At 46.8% G+C, this 22,150-nt stretch overlaps 2 protein-coding genes and 1 non-coding gene across 5 annotated transcripts in view; all 3 read left to right on the top strand.

The window, feature by feature from the left end:
• SFXN2 (sideroflexin 2) overlaps positions 1-18,035 on the top strand; it is a 23,803-nt gene extending 5,768 nt beyond the window's left edge. For 2 of the 3 annotated variants that reach the window (XM_039243925.1, XM_039243926.1), the window contains exons 3-14: positions 7,495-7,679; positions 7,840-8,010; positions 8,988-9,086; positions 9,817-9,892; positions 10,183-10,268; positions 11,531-11,591; positions 11,957-12,023; positions 12,769-12,818; positions 13,151-13,200; positions 15,953-16,000; positions 16,822-16,875; positions 17,715-18,035. In XM_039243925.1, coding sequence (XP_039099856.1) covers positions 7,495-7,679; positions 7,840-8,010; positions 8,988-9,086; positions 9,817-9,892; positions 10,183-10,268; positions 11,531-11,591; positions 11,957-12,023; positions 12,769-12,818; positions 13,151-13,200; positions 15,953-16,000; positions 16,822-16,875; positions 17,715-17,772 — 1,005 coding nt within the window. In that variant the 3' untranslated portion in view covers positions 17,773-18,035. Of the gene's footprint in view, positions 1-7,494; positions 7,680-7,839; positions 8,011-8,987; positions 9,087-9,816; positions 9,893-10,182; positions 10,269-11,530; positions 11,592-11,956; positions 12,024-12,768; positions 12,819-13,150; positions 13,201-15,952; positions 16,001-16,821; positions 16,935-17,714 lie in introns of all 3 variants that reach the window. The other variant, XM_039243927.1, reaches the window with a different exon arrangement.
• Positions 18,036-18,759: 724 nt separating this feature from the next.
• On the top strand, positions 18,760-18,832 carry TRNAK-CUU. Its single transcript has one exon. It is a non-coding gene; the product is annotated as a tRNA-Lys (tRNA).
• A 2,890-nt stretch (positions 18,833-21,722) lies between these two features.
• The window catches only part of WBP1L (WW domain binding protein 1 like), a 61,458-nt gene continuing 61,030 nt past the window's right edge, over positions 21,723-22,150 (top strand). The window contains exon 1 of the mRNA XM_039243967.1: positions 21,723-21,858. Within this exon, the coding sequence (XP_039099898.1) occupies positions 21,769-21,858 (90 nt within the window). The 5' untranslated portion in view covers positions 21,723-21,768. The remainder of the gene's footprint in view (positions 21,859-22,150) is intronic.

Here is a 22,150-nt window from a genome sequence, read left to right as displayed (position 1 = left end):
AAAAAAAAAAAAAAAGGTTGGGTAGGTGTTAGTGAAGAGGGGAAGAAACAGTATTCTGGACAGGGAATGGCATTTGTAAAGGACCTGAGACAGGTGGCAGCCTACTGCGTTGAAGAAAGTCTCACGGTACTTGAAACCCAACACATGGAAAATCCATCTCTGTTTTCTTCCTTAAAGACTGTTTTTCCATATTCTTTGTCTAGGCACATTATGGCCCAAGTCAGAAATCCTGGGTATCACTCTAGATACTTGTGATGTGTCAACTTAGCTAGGCACCCCCCTCCATCCCTGTCTCTGGTATGCTTCCAGTTTAAAGTGAGCAAGGAGAAAGGGGGGCCTGGGTGGCTTAGTCGGTTAAGCATCCGACTTTCGCTTAGGTCATGATCTCGCAGTTCGTGGGTTTGAGCCCCGCGTCGGGTTCTGTGCTGACTGCCAGCTTAGAGCCTGGAGCCTGTTTCAGAGTCTGTGACTCCCTCTCTCTCTGACCCTCCCCTGCTCACGCTGTCTCTCTCTCTCTCCTAGAAATAAATAAAACATTAAAAAAAAAAAAAAAAGTGAGCCAGGAGGGAGAAACAGCTATTTTGTAGCACACACACCTCCCAGTAATTCCATCAAACATGAATTTAGGTGCTGTGGTGAAGGGATTTTGCAAATATAATTAAAGTCCTAATTGGTTAGCTTTGAGTTAATCTAAGGGGAGATTATCCTGGGTGGCCTGACTTAATCAGATGGAATCCCTTTAAAAGAGGGCGAGGCATCCCCTTGGGTCACAGACTCCAGCCGGAGCTGGGCCTCCATGCCTCCATCGCCCTCCTTCCCTAGCAGGGTCATCCCTTGCTAACTGCCCGCAGCTGCTGCTTCAGGCTTGCCTAGCACAGCTCCCACAATTACGTAAGCCAGGCTGCTAATTCCTCATATTGAATCCATTTTTATAGATTTCTCAGTATTACGCGAGTATATGTAAAGGATACATTTATCCTATTGATTCCGCATCTGTGCTTGAACCCTGACTAATTAAGCGTATTCTTCCTGTAACCAGTCATTTAGCAAATCCTGAGATTCTGCTGCTTTAAAAGTTTCTGTTCTTTTGGTCCCTCCTCTCTGTTCTGTGCCTCAGGGCTCATATGAACTCCACCTCTTCTTTGCCGGGATCGTTGAAGTTCTCGTCCAGCTGTCTCTCTGCATCCTATGAGGTCCTACCACACTGAGTTTATTTTCATGTCGCTGCCCAGAGTTCTCTTTCTTTCTTTTAATATTTATTTATTTTTGAGAGACCCAGCACGAGCAGGGGAGAGGCAGAGAGGGGAGACACAGAATCCGAGGCAGGGTCTAGGCTCTGAGCTGTCAGCACAGAGCCTGATGTGGGGCTTGAACCTACAAACCATGAGATCATGACCTGAGCTGAAGTCAGATGCTTAACTGACTGAGCCATCCAGGCGCCCCTCATTTCCTTTTTAACATTTATTTATTTTTGAGAGATAGAGACAGAGCACAAGCAGGGGACAGCGTTGTCTTTCTAAACAACACTTCTGATCTTGCCACTCTGCTTAAAAATCTTGTAAGGGCTTCCTGAAATTTCTCAGGCAAAAACTCAAAAGCTTAAAAAAAAAAGATTTTAGTTTTGGGATGCCTGGGTGCCTCAGTAGGTTAAGCATCCTACTCCTGACCTCAGCTCAGGTTATGATATTACAATTCGTGGGGTTGAGCCTCGAATTGGGCTCTGTGCTAATGGTGCGGAGCCCGCTTGGGATCGTATCTCTCCCCCTCTCTCTGTCTTTCCCTCGCTCATGCTCTCTCTCCCTTTATTTATTTCTCTCTCTCTCAAAATAAATAAATAAACTTTAAAAAGATATTTTATTTTTAAGTAATCTGTACACCCAGTGCGGAACTTGAACTCACAGCCTTGAGATCAAGAGTCGCACACTAGCAACTGAGCTAGCCAGGTGCCTTAAAAGCCTTAACTCTTTTATATAACTCCATTTTCTCTCTTGTCTCAGCATATCAATTATACTTCCTTTGAAAAAAAATTTTAGTGGTTCCATAGAGTTTGCCATGTACATTTACAGCTAATCCAAGTCCACTTTCAAATAATGCTAAACCACTTTAGCGGTAGTGCAGGTAATTTACACCAGTATCCCCAGCTACTCCCTCCTTCCTGTGAACAGTGCTACTGTCATTCTTGTGGAGTATCCATAGCCATTATCATCGAATACATTGTTGCGGCTCTTATTTTGAACAAACTGTTATCTGTTAACTGTTAACAATTAGAATAAGAAACACAAAGGGGCGCTTGGCTGGCTCAGTAGGTAGAGCATGTGACTCTTGATCTCCGGGTTGTAAGTTCAAGCCCCACATTGGGTATAGATATTACTTAGAAAAAGAAAAAGAAAGATTTTATTTTACCTTCATATATATTCCTTCTGACACTCTTTCTTTATGTAGGTCTGAGTTTATAACCTGTATCATTTTCTTTCTCTCTGAAGAACTTCTAACATCTTGCAAGTCAGGTCTATTGGTGATAAATTCCCTCAATTTTGTTTTCTGGGAAAGCCCATATTTCTCCTTCGCTTTAAAGGATAAATTTGCTGATGTAGAATTCCAGGTTGGTGGGGGTTTTTTCTTTCAGTGCTTTAAAGTATTTCACTCTACTCTCCTTGCTTGCATGGTATCTGAGGAGAAATCCAATAGAGTTCTTATCTTTGTTCCTCTATAGGTAAGGTGTTTTCTTTTCCCTCCCTGAGACTTCTTCCTTGATTTTCTTTGTCTTGATTTTCTGCAATTTGAAATATAATATAATGTGACTAGTTTTTTTTTTTTTTTAATTTTAATCTGAGTATAGTTAACATTTAGAGTTATATTAGTTTCAGGTGTACAATTAGTAATTCAATTCTATATATTACTCAGTGCTCGTCATGATCAGTTTACTCTTTTTTAAAATGTCTGTTTAATCCCCTTACCTGTTTGATCCATCCCTCCACCCACCTCTGCTCTGGTAACCATCAATCTGTTCTCTATAGTTAAGAGTCACATTGAGGGGCACCTGGGTGGCTTGGTTGGTTAAGCGTCCGACTCTCGCTTAGGTCATGATATCGCGGTTCGTGGGTTCGAGCCCTGCGTCGGGCTCTGTGCTGACTGCCAGCTCAGAGCCTGGAGCCTGTTTAAGTCTGTGACTCCCTCTCTCTCTGACCCTCCCCTGGCTCACGCTGTCTCTCTCTCTCCTAGAAATAAATAAAAATATTTAAAAAAAAAAAAAAAGAGTCACATTGGGGCACCTGGGTGACTCGGTTGAGCGTCCGACTTCGGCTCAGGTCATGATCTCACAATTCATGGGTTCGAGCCCCATGTCGGGCTCTGTGCTGACAGCTCAGAGCCTGGAGCCTGCTTCACATTCTGTGTCTCCTCTCTCTGCCCTTCCCCCTCTCATGCTGTGTTTCTCTCTGTCTTAATAATAAATAAACATTAAAAAAAGAGTCCTTTTTTTGCTTGTTATCTTTTTTTATTTGTTCATTTGTTTTGTTTTTAAATTCCACATACAAGTGGAAACGTATGGTATTTGTCTTTCTCTGACTTATTTCACTTAGCATAATACTCTCTAGATCCATCCATGTTGTCGCAGATGTCAAGGTTTCATTATCTTATGGCTCAGTAATATTCCATTGTATGCATATACCTCATCTTTTTTACCCATTCATCTATCCATGGACACTTGGGCTGCTTCCATAATTTGGCTATTGTAAATAATTTTGTAATAAACATAGGGGTGCACATATCTTCTCAAATTATTATTTTCATATTCTCTGGGTAAATACCCAGTAGTGGAATTTCTGGATCACATGGTAATTCTATTTTTAATTTTTTGAAGAACTTCCATACTGTTTTCTATAATGGCTGTACCAATTTGTATTCCCACCTAGGAGTCGTTTTTTTTTCCCCCCAAAGTTTATTTATTTTTGAGAGAGAGGAGGAGACAAGAAGGGCAGGGAGAGAGGGAGAAACAGAGTCCCAAGCAGGCTCTGTGCTTTCAGTGCGGAGGCTGACAGGCTCAAACACAGTGAACCTTGCGATCATGACCTGAGCTGAAACCCAGAGTCAGATACTTAAGTGACTTAGTGACTTAGCCACTCAGGCGCCCCTAGATTATTTTTTAAAGATTTTCTCTCTCTCTCTTTTTTTTTTTATCTTATTATGTTTTTAACGTTTATTATTGAGAGTGAGAGAAAGAGAGACAGAACATGAGCAGGGGAGCGGCAGAGAGAGGGGGAACACAGAGTCCAAAGCAGACTTTAGGCTCTGAGCTATCAGCACAGAGCCCGATGTGGGGCTCACACTCATAAACCACGATATCATGACCTGAGCCAAAGTTAGACACTCAACCAATTGAGCAACCCAGGCACCCTTCTTCTTTTTTTTTTAAGTTTATTTATTTTGAGAGAGAGAGAGCGTGCACACACATTCAAGTGGGGAAGGGCAGAGAGAGTAGAGAGAGAGTCCCAAGCAGGTTCTGCACTGTCAGTGCAGAGCCCAGCTCAGGGCTTGAACTTAGGAACCTCAAGATTATGACCTGAGCCAAAACCAAGAGTCAGACGTTTAACTGACTGAGCCACCCAGGCGCCCCTAGATTTTTTTTTAAAAGATTTTATTTCTAAGTAATTTACACCCAACATTGGGCTTGAATTCACAACCCTTAGATCAAGAGTCATATGCTCCATTGACTGAGCCAGCCAAGCACCCTTAGGTGTAGATTTTTTGGTAGTTATCCTTCTTGGTGTTCTCTGAGCCTCTTAGACTTGTGGCTTGATGTCTGTCATTCATTTTGGAAAATTCTCAGTCATTATTGCTGCAAATATTTCTTCTGTTCCCTCCCCTCTTCACCTTCTGGCATTCCCATTACATGTATGTTACACCATATGTAATTGCCCCAGGGTTCTTGGATTTTCTATTCTGGTTTTTTTTATTTTACTTTTTCTCTACTTTACCATTTGAGAGTCTTCTGCTAACACATATTTAAGCTCACTGATTCTTTCCTTGGCCATGTCCAGTGTACCGATGAGCTCATGAAAGTTCTCAGAGGTACCTAGCTAGTTCAGTCAGTAGAGCATGTGACTCTCAATCTCACAGTCATGAGATCAAGCCCCATGGACATGGAGCCTACTTAAAAAAAAAAAAAAAAAAAGGAGGGGGCACCTAGGTGGCTCAGTTGGTTAAGCATCCAACTTCGGCTCAGGTCATGGTCTCACAGTTCGTGAGTTTGAGTCCTGCGTCAAGCTCCACACTGACAGCGCAGAGCCTGCTTGGGGTTCTTTCTCTCTGCCCCTCCCATATGCTTTCTCAAAATAAATAAATAAAATTTAAAAAATAAATTAAAAATAAAAAGAGATTGACAGTCATTATATTAAATGGGGTGCTTGGCTGGCTTAGTCAGTAAAACATGCAACTCTTGATCTCAGAGTTGTGAGTTTGAGCCCCATGTGGAGATTACTTAAAATCTTTTAAAAATAAAAAGGTGGTGCGCCTGGGTGGCTCATTCAGTTAAGTGTCTGACTTCGGCTCAGATCATGATCTCATGGTTTGTGAGTTCAAGCCCTGCATTGGACTCTTTGCTGACAGCTTGGAGCCTGGAGCCTGCTTTGGATTCTGATTTCTAACATTTCCTTTTGATTCTTTCTTAGAGTTTCCATTCCTCTGCTTATATTGTCCATCTGTTCTTGCATGTTGTCCACTTTCCCATTGGAGTCCTTGGCATATCAATCATAGTTATTTAAACTCCTTTTTTAAGGGGCGCCTGGGTGGCTCAGTCGGTTAAGCATCTGACTTTGGCTCAGGTTATGACCTCACGGTCCATGGGTTCGAGCCCCGTGTCGGGCTCAGTGCTGACCGCTCAGAGCCTGAAGCCGGCTTCAGATTCTGTCTCCCTCTCTCTCTCTCTTCCCCTTCCCCGCTCGTGCTCTGTCTCTTGCTGTCTCTCTAAAATGAATAAACATTAAAAATTTTTTAAAAATTCGTTTTTTTAAACATTTTAATGGTTTTTTAATTTTTATTTTTGAGAGAGACAGGGTGCACATGCACATGTGTGTGCAGGTGGGGGAGGGGCAGAGAGAGAGGGAAATGCAGAATCTGAAGTAGAGTTCTAAAGTAAATCAGGCTGAATTAAAGTTCTTGCTCTGCCACTGGCTGATGCTTGTGTGACTTGGTAAAGTTGCTTATCTGTGCCCTGGTTTTCTCATCTTAAAATGGGGTTAGATTAAAGGGCACTTACTTTATAGGGTTATTGTGAAGATGCATTCAGAAAATGCATGTTAAGCACCAAGCAAAGCATCTAGCATAGAGTCAAAGTTCAGTAAGTGTTGGCTGTGATAAACATCATCTGGTCCTCACGTGCCCTGTTTGCGGTCCTTGCTGGTTGTTCATTTGGCCTGGGATACCTCTCCTCTAACTTCTCCCCATCCTTCAAAACATTGTTTATTTCTTGTTTTCAAAAAGCATGTTCAGAATTCCTCATCCTCTTTATTTATTTTTTAAATTTATTTATTCATTTTGAGAGAGAGCAGATGCGGGAAGGGCAGAGAGAGGGAAAGAGAGAATCCTAAGCGGCTCTGAAATGTCAGTGTAGAGCCTGATGGGCTTGAATGCACGAACCACAGAAACCAAAAGTCGGAGGCTTAATCGGCTGAGCCACACAGGTGCCCCATCCTCATCCATTTTAAATGGATGTCCAAAACAGGACACTTTTGCGAGCGCACGGGGATGCTATTAACAATAACCCTGGGGCAGTAGTCCCAGGAAAACTTGGAGATAAGGTCATTGCAGTTTTAGATGCCTCATCTCTGGTTTTTTCCACTGCCCTCAGTGTCCACAGCATTGTTCACACTGCTGTCCTTGTGGCTTTACCTCCCACTCTGTAATTCCTTGAGGGCAGGTGCGGTACCTCAGTCACAGCCATGGCCTGAGATCTCTCACAGGACCGGCATGCACCACACACACGTATACAGAAGTGATGACAGTGATCATGCCGTGTTCATTTCTACCTTTGTCTGTAATTGTTTCTACTTTGACTATGATTCATGCCTTCTGCCTCCTTCAGATCAGTCTATCTTATGGGGCTCACATTCCATCTCTTCTGGGAAGCCCCCTTTTCTTACTGTGCTCCCCCATCTCTGCTTTCTCTCTTCTCCCGTACTTACTCTTGCATGTATATTATATCCTGTTCCACGGGTGGGCTCTTGTTCCCCAAGAATAGGCACGGTGTTACCCCATTTTCCAGTGTCTCCCAGCAAGGTCAAGCACAGGGCTGGCTACGAGCAGGCCCTCAGGAAACACTTATCGGTGTCCGGTTCCTCAGTCCAGTGACCATTCACTAGGCCCTGCCCAAACTTAGTCAAACGATGCTAGTGGTGGATGAAAGCAGGCATTCTACAACCGCAGGAAGTGTTCAGGGCCTCAGGGGCAGGCTGTGGTTTGGGGGACAATCCTCATTTCCCTTCTCTGTTCCTTAAGTCCACAGTTTTGTGTGTGAACAAGATGGAGGCTGATCTGTCTGGCTTTAACATTGATGTCCCCCGTTGGGACCAGTGCACTTTCCTGGGGCGGGTGAAGCACTTCTTCAATATCACAGACCCGCGCACTGTCTTGGTCCCAGAGCGTGAGCTGGACTGGGCCAAGGGGATGGTGGAGAAGAGCAGGTGAGCAGCTGGGGGGAAGGGGCTGGAGGCACACGGATCTCTAGGGAGAAGGTGGAAACTAGAGATGTGGGACTAGGCAGAGCTCTCAGGAAGGGGGGAGCACGGTGACTTGGGACACGGGTCCTGGCCGGTAACTCTGTCCATTATCCTTGGGTGGCAGGATGGGGGTCGTGCCTCCAGGCACCCAACTGGAGCAGCTGCTGTATGCCAAGAAGCTGTATGACTCAGCCTTCCATCCTGACACCGGGGACAAGATGAATGTCATCGGGCGGATGTCCTTCCAGGTCCCTGGCGGCATGATCATCACGGGCTTCATGCTCCAGTTCTACAGGTGGAACCTGGGAGCAAGGTGGTGGGCAGTGTGGCCACTTGAATCTGCTGGGCAGGGAGCCATATTATGATGACAATCATAGCCATCTTTATTGACCCCTTACCAAATACCAGGCACTGTGTGACCTTCTTCACCTGTATTATCTCATTTAATCTTCGCATCAACCCTACATTTTGTAGATGAAGAACTGAAGTTCTGGAGAGGTGACGTGACTTGTCCAAGTCCACACAGCCAGGAAATATGGGTGCCCGGATATTAACTGAGGCAGTCCTCTCAAGAACTCTCAATGAATAAGCCATCCTACTTCCCTCTTTAGAAAATACTTACTCAACAATGAAATATTAATATATTTTTATAATGTAATGTCCTAGTAAAAAATATGGGAAGATGACCCTCCTTGTCCCCCCCTCCCCCAAATAGGAAGACCCTTTCAGCCCAGTAGGGAGAGAATAAACTTTCTCTGTAGCTGCTGTAGCTTCTCCCCTGCCTTCCCCTCTTCCTTCTGCCCTTCTTCCCCATGCATCCGTCTGTCCAGTTATTGAGCCAGGCCTTGGGCCAGGTGTTAGGCATATAAAAACTATAGTCCCTGTCCTCAAAGAGCTTCTCCAGTTTTGTTGAAGAAATCAATAGCTAAACAGCTATAGTCTAGCCTGCTAAGTGGTAGGTTGTAGGGAGAATAGGGGGTTATGAGAACAGGGAGCATAGAATGACTCACAGTCGAGGAAGGGTGGGGGAAGGGTCAGGAAGGTTCCAAAGAAGTGATGTCTCAACAAAGCAGGATTTAGCCATGAATGGAAGAGGTGTGTGTGTGTGTGTGTGTGTGTGTGTGTGTGTGTATTCCAGGCAGAGGAACCAGCCTGTGCAAAAGCCCAGGTGCATGAAACAGCATGGGACGCTTGGGGAACAGCAGGTAATCTGGGGTGTCCACCAAACCTTGCATGACTCTCCTCTGCCTTTCTGGGCCTCCCTTACGGTAGGACGATGCCGGCTGTGATCTTCTGGCAGTGGGTAAACCAGTCCTTCAATGCCTTAGTCAACTATACCAACAGGAATGCAGCTTCCCCCACGTCGGTCAGGTAGGAGACTTGAACCCCAGGCTGTCCGCGTGGGTCAGGAGTGGGTAGTTGTCCTCGTGAGGGAAACAGCCCTTCTAATGGGTTCTCAGGCTATCTTCCCCAGGTGGGGCTTATTCTGGGCAGGTGACCAAGTCCCCTTTTTTACGGTTTGCAAGTATTTTCTGAGGCTGATGAGGAGAGTTATCTTCCTAGACCAGTTCAAAGTTTATTCATTTGTTCATTATCAAGCATTTCTTGGGTAGATATTAAGTGCCTGGCATGGTTCTTACGGAATTTAAGGACTTCTAAGGAAACAAGCTCAATAATCTTAGATCCTAACTGCTGCCATTAAGGAAATAAACAGGTGACAAGATAATGAACAGCAGAGGGGCATCTGTGTGGTTGGGCTGGTTGGGGGAAGTCTTTTCCAGGGAGCCCACATTTCTGCTGATTTCTGAAGGATAAGGATTTAGCCATGTAGAGCCGACAGAAGAATTCCCTGGATAGGGAGCGACAGCATGCAAAGGTGCTGAAGCAGAAAAGAGTTTGCTCTTTGCTTAATGTACTGAAGGTGGCCACGGGGCTGGAGCTTTGTGTGTGTTTAGGGGGGAATGTCATAAGATGGCATTGGGGATAGTTCACATGAGCTTCTCAGACATGAAGCCTCATGTCCAGACTTTCTCAATAAAGTCATGGTCTTGCCCTCAGCCAGCAGGGCCACCCACTCCCAAGCCTGTCTCTCCTCCACTAGGCAGATGGCCCTTTCCTACATCACAGCCACAACCACTGCTGTGGCCACCGCTGTGAGCATGAACATGTTGACAAAGGTATGCTCTTGGGGCAGCTGTGGGCATGGTGGCCACTAGGGGGCAGCAAAATCCTAGGGAAAACTTTCCCCCAGGCCTGGCAATGCCCTTGTCTGGGTGAGCCCAGCCAACTAGTGGGAAATGTAGCCAAGCTCTCCCCAGGTTGGTCTTGGGCCTCTGAGGGAATTTGGGTTCCCAGACCAAGTGTCTGGATGTGTGGCAGAAGCGAGGTCTGATTTCTTGTTTTATGGTCCTTAAGCCCCCTCCCCTCCCATCTTCCAGTGACCCTTATTATTCCCTTTCCCCAATAGAGAGCTCCACCCCTGGTGGGCCGCTGGGTGCCCTTTGCTGCTGTGGCTGCTGCTAACTGTGTCAACATCCCAATGATGCGACAGCAGTGAGTATGGGGCTCCCTTTGCCTCCCTATACACCTTAAGGTTAGTGGGGCCAGGGCCGAAATCAAGGCAGTGAGTGGCTTTTAGGGGCTGAGGTGGGTGTGGGGAGGGCTGCTGGGCTGCTCCAACAGTGATGGCCACAGGAATGGCAGGTGACTTAGGTTTAGTCTGTGTTGAGTGTTGTTGGAGTCATTTTTTGGATCGTGCGGGATGGGGGTGGGGATAGGGTGGACTCGGGGGCTTCGTAGGAGATCGTGTCCTTTCGACTGCAACCATATTTAAGTTGTGAGCCCTGCCTACTTCCAAAGCCCTGGAGATGGCTTACAGAATGAAACGTAGCAAAGCGAGGTGTCCAAAGATAGAACAGAGCCAAGAAGCTTTGAAAGAAGCCAGAGGAGTAGACAGATGTTTTCCAGGCACCCGGCTCAAGCTTCACAGTGGGAAAGGTTAAATGAGAGATCCGTGTGTCTTGCTGTTCTTGTTTTTTTGACTAGAGAAAGCATCGATGTTGTAAAATTTAATGATGTAATATACATAAAGCACTGAAAACAGCTCCTGGAAGGTATCAAATGCTACCTAAGTGTTAGCCCTTACTGCTACTGTTATCGTCATGGCCTTCATCACCATCACCAGTGTCTACCAGCCCCGTTTACTTAGGACTGCTAGCAAGCAGGAACTTAGCACAACAGCGCTTGTGGGAAGAGCCCACTATGGGAAGAGTCATGCATACACATTGGTCCTCTCTTTCCCTCCCCCACCCAGGGTCTCCTTCCCAACAAATGAATGAGCCCCAGCCACCTATCTGGTCCAGGGTCGAGAGCTGTCAAGAACTAACCAGAGAATAATAGCCAGTATAGCTACTATTTACGGAGCAGTCACTCTGTCAGGCGCCAGACTAAGCACTTTGCAGGCATTGTCCTATTTAATCCTCACCATTCCCGTGAAGTGAGTGCCATTTTGCAGATGAGGATAATTGAGTCTTTAGAAGGAATTCAGGAACCTACTCAAGATCAGAGACTTACTCAGCATTTTCAGGATTCAGCCTAGGCAGTCTGAGCCCCGGCCTAGCTCTCTTAGCCACTGCCCTAGATCACTCCTGAGATACCACTCACTGGAATACACAAGGAAGATCAAAGGGCCGGAGTGTAGGAGGTGGCTTTCTGGAGCTTGAGTGTGCTGGCCTTGGTTACCTGGTGTGTCACATTGCTGCAGACAGGCTTCCAGCACCCCCTTCCCATGTTCAGCAGCTCCTGTCTATGTTTAGGGAACTCATCCAGGGCATCTGCGTGAAGGACGGGAATCAAAATGAGATCGGTCATTCCCGGGTGAGCAGAAGCATCCATTTGGGGTGGGAGGAGGGAATTTCTTATACCTGTTCTGTTCTTAGTGGTTAGAGCAGGCTCAGGTTCTGTTATAGGGTCCCCCTGACTCTATTCTCCCGCCCTTCAATTTCCCTACATTTCTTATTCAGAACAGGCTTGTCATATCCTTTCTCTTATCATTTCTGGTCCTGAATCCATAAAAGTCTAGCTCGGTGAGAGAGGGTTGGGTGAGGATACAGCCTCTGGCAGATCTATCCCTTCCCCTTTATCAGCTCACACCTGATCCTGACTCTTGACCCAGGCTTCTGGTGCGGCCCATGGATACTGGATGAGGTCACTCCTGACAACTTGCTCTTTTCTGTCCTCAGAGAGCTGCGGCCATAGGCATCACACAAGTGGTCATTTCTCGGATCACCATGGCAGCCCCTGGCATGAGTAAGATAAAGAAGCCCTCCTGTCCTGGAGGACCCTGGAACACAACACGTGATGGAGGCCTCAGCCATACTCAGCTTTTGGGTGGGAAGTGGGGCCCCAGCTTCTACAGCTTGTCAAACTGGCTTTTTGCACCACCAAAAAGAAACAATAAATGTGTGATCTGCTAGAGATCAGAGCTGATGCTATAGTGGGACTCCTGTTACCCTGTATTAGTATATCAGATCCACATGTTGTATACCTTACTCCTACGTGGTGCTGGAGTACAGACGCCCACAGGAGAACCACACTGTAGTTGCCGGAATGTCAGTTAGTCAGAGATGTGGGGAAGAAAGTTCTTTTCATTCCACAGATATTCATTAAGTACCTTCAATGTGCTGGACACAGTGTGGGGTGCCAGGAAGACAGTGGTAAAGAAAACACATCCCCTGTCCTGGTCTTGCTTTTAGCAGAAGCGTGTTACAGGGTAGGATAAGGGGTTTGTTTGCGTGAGCCTTCAAAGATTCGAGTTTTGAGAAGGACGCTTTGGGCCTGCGGTACATGTCCTAGTGCAGGTGTACAAGTGGAGAAGTTCGGGAAGCACACTTCTCCTAGGACTTAGGGGACAGGTTAGGGGTGGCTGTGCCTACACGGTCTTAAAGTATTTTCTGGAACGTTAGGGGAGGTGGGGGGAATCACCTGACTTGGGGAAGGGGTCTTGGAGAGAGTCTTAGAGCCCTCCCCCCACGCTCTCCCTGGTCTCTTCCAGTCTTGCTGCCAGTCATCATGGAAAGGCTGGAGAAATTGCGTTTCATGAAGGTGAGTGGGGTTCTCTCCTCTGTCTTCCCTGCCCAGAGGCCCCTCAACCTTACCTTAGCAGCTCCTGACCGTCATCCTTCTCTCTAGCTGCTGGCCTTCTTTCCCTTAGGGAGGGCCCATACCGTCCCTGCTGGCTGCCTGCTTTAGATGCTGTAGCCAGTAGATTGGCCTTGTTTGTAGAGAGCAAGAGAAGCCCCCTTGTCTCTCCTTCACAGCTAGGCATTTCATGCCTGTGGGTTTCTAGCGGACTGCTCAGGGGTAGGGCAGCTTTGGGGTTCACGTTAAGATCTTTAAGTCTTATATGGCTCTTTCTTTTGTTTGTTTTTGTTCAGAAAGTCAAGGTTCTCCATGCCCCGTTGCAAGTGCTGCTGTCTGGGTGCTTGTGAGTAATGTATTTTCTTTCTTTCTTTCTTTCTTTCTTTTTTTTAATACTTTTATTTATTTCTAGGGGAGAGAGAGAGAGACAGCATGAGCCGGGGAGGGTCAGAGAGAGAGGGAGACACAGACACTGAAATAGGCTCCAGGCTCTGAGCTGGCAGTCAGCACAGAGCCTGACGCGGGGCTCGAACCCACGAACCGTGAGATCACGACCTAAGCGAAAGTCGGACGCTTAACCGACTAAGCCACCCAGGCGCCCCAATGAGTAATATATTTTCATGGTTTGGGTTCTGTGGTAGGAAGGTCACCTTAGCACTGTCTTCTTGTGTTGCCCATGTTGGAGAATGTGCTGTCTTTCACCTGACTTCCACAGCGCCTGAGCTCTGTACGTGGGCCATACAGAGCACCCTTGCCCCATCTTTCTTTTTTTTTTTTTTTTAATGTTTTATTTATTTTTGAGAGAGAGAGAGAGGCAGCATGAGCAGGGGAGGGTCAGAGAGAGAGGGAGACAGAATGTGAAACAGGCTCCAGGCTCTGAGCTAGCTGTCAGCACAGAGTCTGATGCGAGGCTCGAACCCACGAACCATGAGATCATGACCTGAGCCAAAGTCGGATGCTTAACTGACTGAGCCACCCAGGCACCTCTAGCCCCATCTTTCTTGAGGGCATCAGGCCGGCTAGGCTCTGTGCACACGTCTGCATGGAGAGCAGAGTCCTTGGGGGACCCCCTGTCCTGGGGCCTCCTCTCACCTTCAGACCGGAGAGGAGAGGAAAACCACAATACAGTCCCACTACAAAAAAGAAATGATAATCTGGGGGCACGTGGGTGGCTCAAGTCCGACTCTTGGTTTCAGCTCAGGTCATGATCTCATGGCTTGTGAGTTCGAGCCCCATATCGGGCTCTATGCTGACAGTGTGGAGCCTGCTTGGGATTCTCTTTCTCTCTCTCTCTCTCTCTCTCTCTCTCTGCCCATCCCTGCTCACTCTTTCTCTCTCTCAAAAAGAAAGAAATAAATTAAAAAAAAAAAGAAATGATAATTCTGTGACAGAGATAGAGGTGTTCGCTAATGCTGAGGAGGCAAACGAATTGCAGTGTTTCACTGTATCAAATCAACATGCTCTATACCTTACGTGGACACAGTATTATATGCCAACTATATTTCAGTATAAATTAACTAAGTAAATACACAGATATACTGAGACATAAAAATGATGGGACAGCCTGGGGCCATCAAGCATCCCAACCTCACACAAATGGAAAACACCATTGGGTGCCTGGGTGGCTCAGTCGGTTAAGCGTCTGACTCTTGATTTTGACTCAGGTCATGATCTCCTGGTTTGTGAGATCCAGCCCTGCGTCATGCTCTGTGGTTACGGCACAGAGCCTGCTTGTGATTCTTTCTCTCTCCCAGTCTCTCTGGTCCTAGCCACTCACACTTTCTCCCTCTCTCTCAAAATAAATACACAAACCTTTAAAAAAATAAATAAATAGGGGCACTTGGGTGGCTCAGTGGGTTAAGTGTCCAGCTTTGGCTCAGGTTATGATCTCACAGTTCATGAGGTCAAGCCTGGCGTTGGGCTCTGCACTGACAGCTCAGAGCCTGGAGCCTGTTTCATATTCTGTGTCTCCCTCTTTCTCTGCCCTTCCCCTGCTTGTGCACGTGCTCTCTCTCTCTCTCTCTCTCTGTCTCTCAAAAACAAACAAGCAAACAAATAAATACAACAAAACACAAGCCATGGCAGCGTGCTTAGATGCCCACCCTTGACTGGCTGTGTCTGAGCGTCAGTCACACTTTACAAGGCCACAGGGCTTGTAAACAACAGGAACAACCAGCAAGTATTGAATGTTTTCTGTGTGTTCCCACTGAGCTCATGCACATCTATAATTTCGCTGAATCCCCTCCATCCTAGAAGTATAGATAGGTCCATTATCTCCTTTTACAAATGAAAAAACTGAGGTTTAGAGAGATGAAAAGACTTGCCCAAGGCTCTGTAGCTCATAATTGCTGGAGTTGAGGTCAGATCCTGGGCAGTCTCCCAGGCCCCACTATCTCCTGCTAATTGAGTCGCCACCGAGTGAGCGGTTCCCATGAGCTGAGTGCCACATGCACCCTTTCATTTCACGCCCACAGTGGCCCTGCAGAGTAGGCACCCTTGTCGTCCCCCTGCTGACTCAGGAGTAACTCACCCAAGATGACACAGTGAGGAAGTAGCAAGCTGGGATATGAACCCTGGTCTATTAGATTCCCAAGTCCTGTAAGACACAGCATTGGACCTGAAGCATCTGAGAACCTTAGAAATGCTCTTAAGCCCTTGCCCAGACCCCCTGAGTCAACATCGCTTTTTAACAAGCCCCGCGAGTTACTTGCATGCATAGTGAAGTTTGAGAAGCTGCCCTGTTCTGTTCTCTATCAGCCCAGGTGTTCAGGGCTGGGGGCGCAGGACCTCAGGGGTCCTACCCCTCACTGCTCAGTGCCCAGGGCTGCTACTTGCACTCCCAGTGCCTTCGTTATCGTCATCTGCTTGAACAGCAGGCAGATGTGGGAGGCGAAGGGAGGCCAATTCCTTCCCATCCCAGAATGACTATCCTGGCACTGAGAGACCAAGAGAAGAGTTGCAGGGAGAGGAGCCGTGGAGCGGCAGGGCGGGCGGGCTGGTGAGTGGGCATCTCCCCCTTCCTTTGGGGGACTCAGAGATAGGGTGTGAGTAGGCCTGCGGGGCGATGCCCTTCACACTTTGTTTCTCTTTTCTTCCAGCCTCATCTTCATGGTGCCGGTCGCATGTGGGCTCTTCCCACAGAAATGGTAACAGCTCTTCGTTCCTTACTTTGTTTTACTGAATGCCCTGTCCCTGCTCTCCCTGACCTGCCTGCATCCTGAAGGAGACAAGGAGGGGCAGGAAGGGCAGCATGTGTCTAAGGACAAGTGCCTATCAGCCTAAACTCTGGGCCTCTTAGCCCCGGGTGAATGGTAAACCCAAACGGACCTCTAAGGGATGGAGGCATGAGTTGCTTCCTCCTAGTGGAGCACGGGCTGCCTTGGAGGGAAGTGGGGGAACAGGAAGAAACTTTCTGTCCCTGCGGGTTAGGTTATTAGATACATCTTCCCTGGCTGGCTCTGGTCCTTGGAATGGAAGAAAGGGATAGGTACTTATTCTGGAGTGTGTTTGGTAGGGGGTGGATGACTTGGACCTCTCTCCTTTTCTTGTATATGTCCCGGCAGGGAAGGGGTGTGAGAAGGGATGATGGAAAGGGGAAACAAAGCATCAAATTGTGGGAGGGGAGAGGATTAGCTCCAGGAGACGAGGTGCAGCTTGGATATATACCGAGAAGATGCCAGGTTCCCTTGCCTTAGTATTCATATTTCAGTGTCGTCTGCTAGATTTCTCCCGTGTTCAAGCACCGTGCTTGCAATCTTGCAGAGAAGATGGAAGTTTGGCACCAAGGAAAATGAAGGTCAGGCTTGAGTAGAAGTAAAAGCAATATATTATGTTGTATACAGGCCATTCATTCTGATGGAAAAATCAGGAAGGGCTTCTTAGAGGTGGCATTTGAGTTGGACTTTATCTGACGATAATTTGTTGCTTGTCCGGTTGGCATGCTCATAATCCCCTTCTCTCTTCTCAGTGAACTGCCAGCTTCTTATCTGGAACCAGAGCTCCAAGACACCATCAGAGCCAAGTATGGAGAACTTGTGCCTTATGTCTACTTCAATAAGGGCCTCTAAATGCCTCGCCCCAGTAAGGACCAATCTGTGCCCATGTTCACCAGCTCCTCAGCTGCTCTGTACACCTGTGCCCTCTTTCCTCTTCTCCTGGGGCCTGAAAGCCAGGGTAGATTTCGGAGGTGGGGAGCCTCGTGTTTTCACCCAGGCATCTGGCTTATTGGACTCCAGGGGATAAAAGTGAAGAAGGGGAGCAAAGACCAAATCTTTTATCTGTTCCTCCCTAAACCACCATCCCCTGGAGACCAGGAGCTGAGACCCCCTGAAGGAGGAGCTGATGGGACCTGAGGGAGATACTCAACCATTTGGAAAAATTAGGAAACTTTTGGGATTCTAGTTCCAGCCAGGACTGGGGAAGAGCCCCTGGGGCAGATAGAAGGTCTTACTCCTCTTTCCTCTTCCTTTCCTCCTCATCTTATCTCATGCTATGAAACTTTTTACCCTTGCAGTTCTAGCTCAGGAATGGAGGTGAAGAAACCTTTGTCACCTTGGGGCCCTTCTCCATTCTTCCACATTCTCATCCCCAGTGTCCCCTGGTCAAAAAGCGTCTTTGGGAATGCTGCTAATCTTAATTGGTCAGGCACCCAGGGGTTCTTAGTGCTAAAAAGGGTCATTGCATGAGGTAACAAAGTTTAATGGTGCTTTAAGCCCTGTCTATGGACACTGACTTTGTCCTCCTGTGCTAAAATCATGTCTGATTATACCTCTCTGTGTTTAAAAGATAAATCCACTAACTGTGAGTAAAAACAATATATGTAGGCATTAATAACGCATTTTAACGGGTATATTTTCCTAGCTGCCTCCCTTCCTCAGCCCATTGGGTTAAACACCAAAGACTGGTATGTACTGAATAGGAAAGAGAAGTTTTATTTGGATACCTCTGAGAAGTAACCAACCAGGATCAAAGAGCCTTAAAGGATGCACAGCAAAGTGCAGCCATTTGCCCTTCCCATCTGGCTGCTGTAGGTGACTTTCCAGGCTTGGTGTGGGTTGGGGGTGGAAGGAGACCATTGTGGCTTACTAGGGATCAATGTCTGTCTGAGTTTCATCTAGTAGAATTTACTCACTGTTCAAAGGATATCACTGTGAATCAAATAAATTTCTTGAAAGAGCGTAATGAACTGTATGCAGGCTGAATTAGTAAAAGCCTGGATGGAAAGCAGGATCTGGTCTCACTTTGACCTTGGCATGCAAGAGGTTATTACAACTATAAGGAATGTCTGATGCCTGGAGGCAATTGTTTATTTCCCTTATTATGGAGGAAAAATATGCCGGACGCTGCAGAATGGGAGCTGTGTTGTTCTAGAGTGGCAGATTGTGGCTCAAGGGTCCAAATGCACCTGCTACTTGTTTTTGTGTGCCTGGGAATTAAGAATGTTTTATATTTTTAAAGGGCATAAAAGAAGAACCAAGAATATGTGACAGAGAGCCCCATGTATGTGGCACGCAAAGCATAAAATATTTGCTCTCTTCTACTTTACACAAAATGTTTCCTCCACTCTGGAGCAGTGGTTCTTAAGAACATATTTCAGAGTCAACTGGATGGGTTGTTAAAGCAGAAATTGGGAGTCTATATATGTCTCTTGAGGCAAGGAAAACAAAAGCAAAAATAAACTATTGTTAATTATATCAAAATAAAAAGCTATACAACCAAAGAAGCAGTCAACAAAACTAAAAGACAAGCTACTGAATGGGAGAAGATATTTGCAAATGACATAGCTGATAAAGGGTTATTATCCAAAATGCATAAAGAACTTATACAACTCAACACACACACACACACACACACACACACACACACAAAAACAAATAATCCAATTAAAAAATGGGCAGCAAAGGGTACCTGGCTGGCTCAGTTGGAAAAGCATGAGACTCTTGATCTTGGGGTTGTGAGTTCAAACCTCACGTTGGGTGTAGAGATTATTTAAATAAAAATAGTTTTTTGAAAAAATAGGCAGAAGACATGAACACACATTTCTCTGAAAAAGACATAACAGGGGAGCGTGGGTGGCTCAGTCAAATTATCCGACTCTTGATTTTGTCTCATGTCATGATCTCATGGTCTTGGGTTCGAGCACTGTGTCCAGCTCTGTGCTGGCAGCGTGGAGCCTGCTTGGGATTCTCTTTCCCCCTGTCTTTCCCTTGTGGGTGCAATCTCTCTCTCTCAAAATACATAAACATTAAAAAAATTTCAGGGGTGCCTGGGTGGCTTAGTCGGTTAAGGGTCTGACTTGTTTTCAGCTCAGTTCATGATCTTCCAGTTTTGTGGGTTCAGTGTTGGGAACCTGCTTGGGACTGTCCTCTGTCCCTCCCCTGCTCACACTCTGTCTCTTTCAAAATAAATAAACTTAAAGCAATTAAAACAGAACTCATGTAACATAAACTCATCCTTTTAAAGTGTGCAATTCTGTGGTTTTTAGTATATCCACAGAGTTGTAATCATCATCACTAATTTCAGATGTTTTTTACTCCCAGAAGAAACTCTGTACCACCTGGCAGTCTCTGGATTCCCATCATCTGCCACTCCCTTGAACCCCTCATCTACTTTCTGCCTTTATAGATTGGCCTATCCTGGACTTTTCTTATAAATGAAGTCACACAGTTTATGGCCTTCTGTGTCTGACTACTTTTCATTTAGCATAATATTTTCAAAGTTCATCCATTCCATAACATGTGCAATTTGACTTTAGTTGATTTCCGAGCAGAAAAGTCTGTGTGTCTGAGCCAGCTTCCTTAGGATAGGAGATCTGGCCTCCACTTTGCCCATTTCCAAAGGCAAATAGGAAGACCATTACCAGAGCTAGCCAGAGTTTGGAAGCAGTTCCCCACTGATGTTTTTTCAAGAATCAACAACCTTCTCCTTTCCCTCCCAGCTCCTTAAACTTCCTGGCATTCCTCCTCCCTTTATAGACAATCGCTCTTTTGGAAAAGTTTGAAGTTTGTAGTGGCTACAGTTTAAAGGCACTTTAAAAAGTGCTCCCTCAGACTGCACCTTTGCTTCCCTTTGAGTTGGCATCTGTGGGATGTGGGAAGCGAGGTGGCTAGGGTGACTCAAACGCCTTCGTGTGGAAAGTGTTAATCCAGACTGGGCAGGGTTTAGTGTTTCTCCCATGCAGCGGCTTAGTTTAAGCTTTCAGGTAAAGAAAGAAAGGGAAGTTAGGACAGAAACCTCCTGTGTTTGCTAAATTGAAATTAGCATCCTAAAGATGATACCTGGCTTTTATATAGGAGGACTTCTCAAACCTTGAGGCCAGGACTGAGACCCTGTGCTGTGAAAATACTTCAGCTTTGCCTGATGCTTTATCTTTATTTCTCCCTTAGGGAGCTTGTGGGATGGATGAATTTCTAAGACATTTGAGATTGGCACAAAAAAACTTGTCATCTTTTGTAACACTTAGGAAAGCAGGATCAAGATAGAGGCAGAACCCATCTCTTCACTCTTATTTCCCACTTTGCCACCATTTAAGCCAAGAACAAACTCCCTATGGGCTCTGCTATGGGCTAGACTAGGCCAGGCTGCAAAATGCTTTGGCAGGACTTTGAGAGGAAATTGGCAGCTACTGGAATCTGGCTTCTCTGGCATGGGTCTTCACTTGTTCATTTATTTTGCCAACATTGTTGGACTCACGGCTGGGCCTTGTACAAGACGTTGTAGGGATATCTTAAAAAAAAAAGAAAGAAAGAGTAACACCTGGTGTGCCATAACAAAGTTGCCAATTTAGTGCCAGGGGTCAGCCAGGTACTTACTACAATCAGATACAGTGTGTGTTAGTGTTACGGTAATCCAGAGGAAGAAGGTGGGGGTGGGGGGGGGAGGGGGGGATGGGAACTAGAAGTTTACAAACAGAACTGTATGTTCAATGTGTAAATGAAGTTAAGTGTACTGTAGCACACCACACTGGGGGGATCTCTTAAGAGTTTGGTGTAAGTGGAATGTGTGGGAAAATGTAGCGGCAGAAGATGAGGTAAAAAGAAGTAGGCAGGAATCAGGACACAAGAGAGAACCATATTGAGTAGTTTGGACTATATATTTAGCTAGAAGATGAGAACAGGGATGGAAACAATGGGAGTGGATTTCAGAGAGATTTCTGAGGTAGAGTCCACAGAATTTTGTCCCTGGAACTTGGGATGACCCAACACTGCTTCAGGTAAAGTTATTGTTTCAAAGAGAATTCAAATTGACCTAATATACCCCTGGGCAATTTGAGACAAGGTACTAGGGCAGTGCTTCAAAACAAAAGACGTCAAAAGATGTCTAGATTGCAGTTGTTTTCTTCTTTAGGAGCATCACAACTTCTTTTCCAATACTCTTCAGATCTTTTCCAATACTCTTCAGAATTACCATATCCCTTCTCTCCCTTTGCAATAGTGTATAAATCTAGTACTTCCGCCACGCTTAAAATGGCTGCATCGGAATTAGACTTTTCAATGCTCATACTAGAGGGCCCGCCCCCGGATCGGAGCTACTTCCGCCACTCTCTGTGGCGTGGGACGCATTTACACGGCCGTGCAGCACTCAAGATGGCCCGGCTTCCTCTTACTTTTCATTGGCTGGATCCCTCAGGTCTTCCGTCTCCATTGGGGGGCGAAGGGGCGGGATTTCTACTTGATCGACAGCTGTTTTGGTCAATGGACGAAGGGCAAGGATCCATGAACCGCTGGAACTGGAGAGCCTGCCCAGTGTGTGGGAGGGTGTTTGGTCTGGGGCGGGGTGGAGCAGAGCCGGAAGCGGGAGGGGAGAGTGAAACAGGAAAAGAAGGGAAGAAGGAAGAAGAGGGAAGAGGAGGAGAGGGAGGAGGAGGAGGAGGGAGGTGGCGGCGCCGTGGCGGAGGAGCAGGAGCAGGAGGGGGATGGAGAGGAGAAGGCTCCTGGGTGGCATGGCGCTCCTGCTCCTCCAGGCGCTGCCCAGCCCCCTGTCAGCCAGGGCTGAACCCCCGCAGGTAAGGGGGAGGGGGCGTCTGGGCCAGCCTGGGGACCTGGGGGTCGTCGAGGCCTGGCTGGAGGGGGCTGAAGACGGCGTCGCTGCCTGGCTGGAGGGGGCTGAAAGAGTGTTGTCGCCAAGAGTTGAGGGGTCTCGAGAGTGGCTCCCATGCCTGGAGTGGACAGGATCTAAGGGGGCGTCGGTGTTTAGTTGAGGGACACCTGTTTTGGTGTCAGGGAGGTGGCACAGGCATGGTGCCCAGTGAGTGAGGGACCTTTGCGAGAGCTGTTAGGTCAGATGGACTGGGGTGA

The sequence above is a fragment of the Hyaena hyaena genome, unplaced genomic scaffold, assembly GCF_003009895.1.
Source record: "Hyaena hyaena isolate Hyena2069 unplaced genomic scaffold, ASM300989v1 scaffold_233, whole genome shotgun sequence".
Lineage (NCBI taxonomy): Eukaryota > Metazoa > Chordata > Mammalia > Carnivora > Hyaenidae > Hyaena > Hyaena hyaena.
Note: the sequence above shows the minus strand (reverse complement) of the source record. Positions and strands in the feature narration are given on the sequence as shown.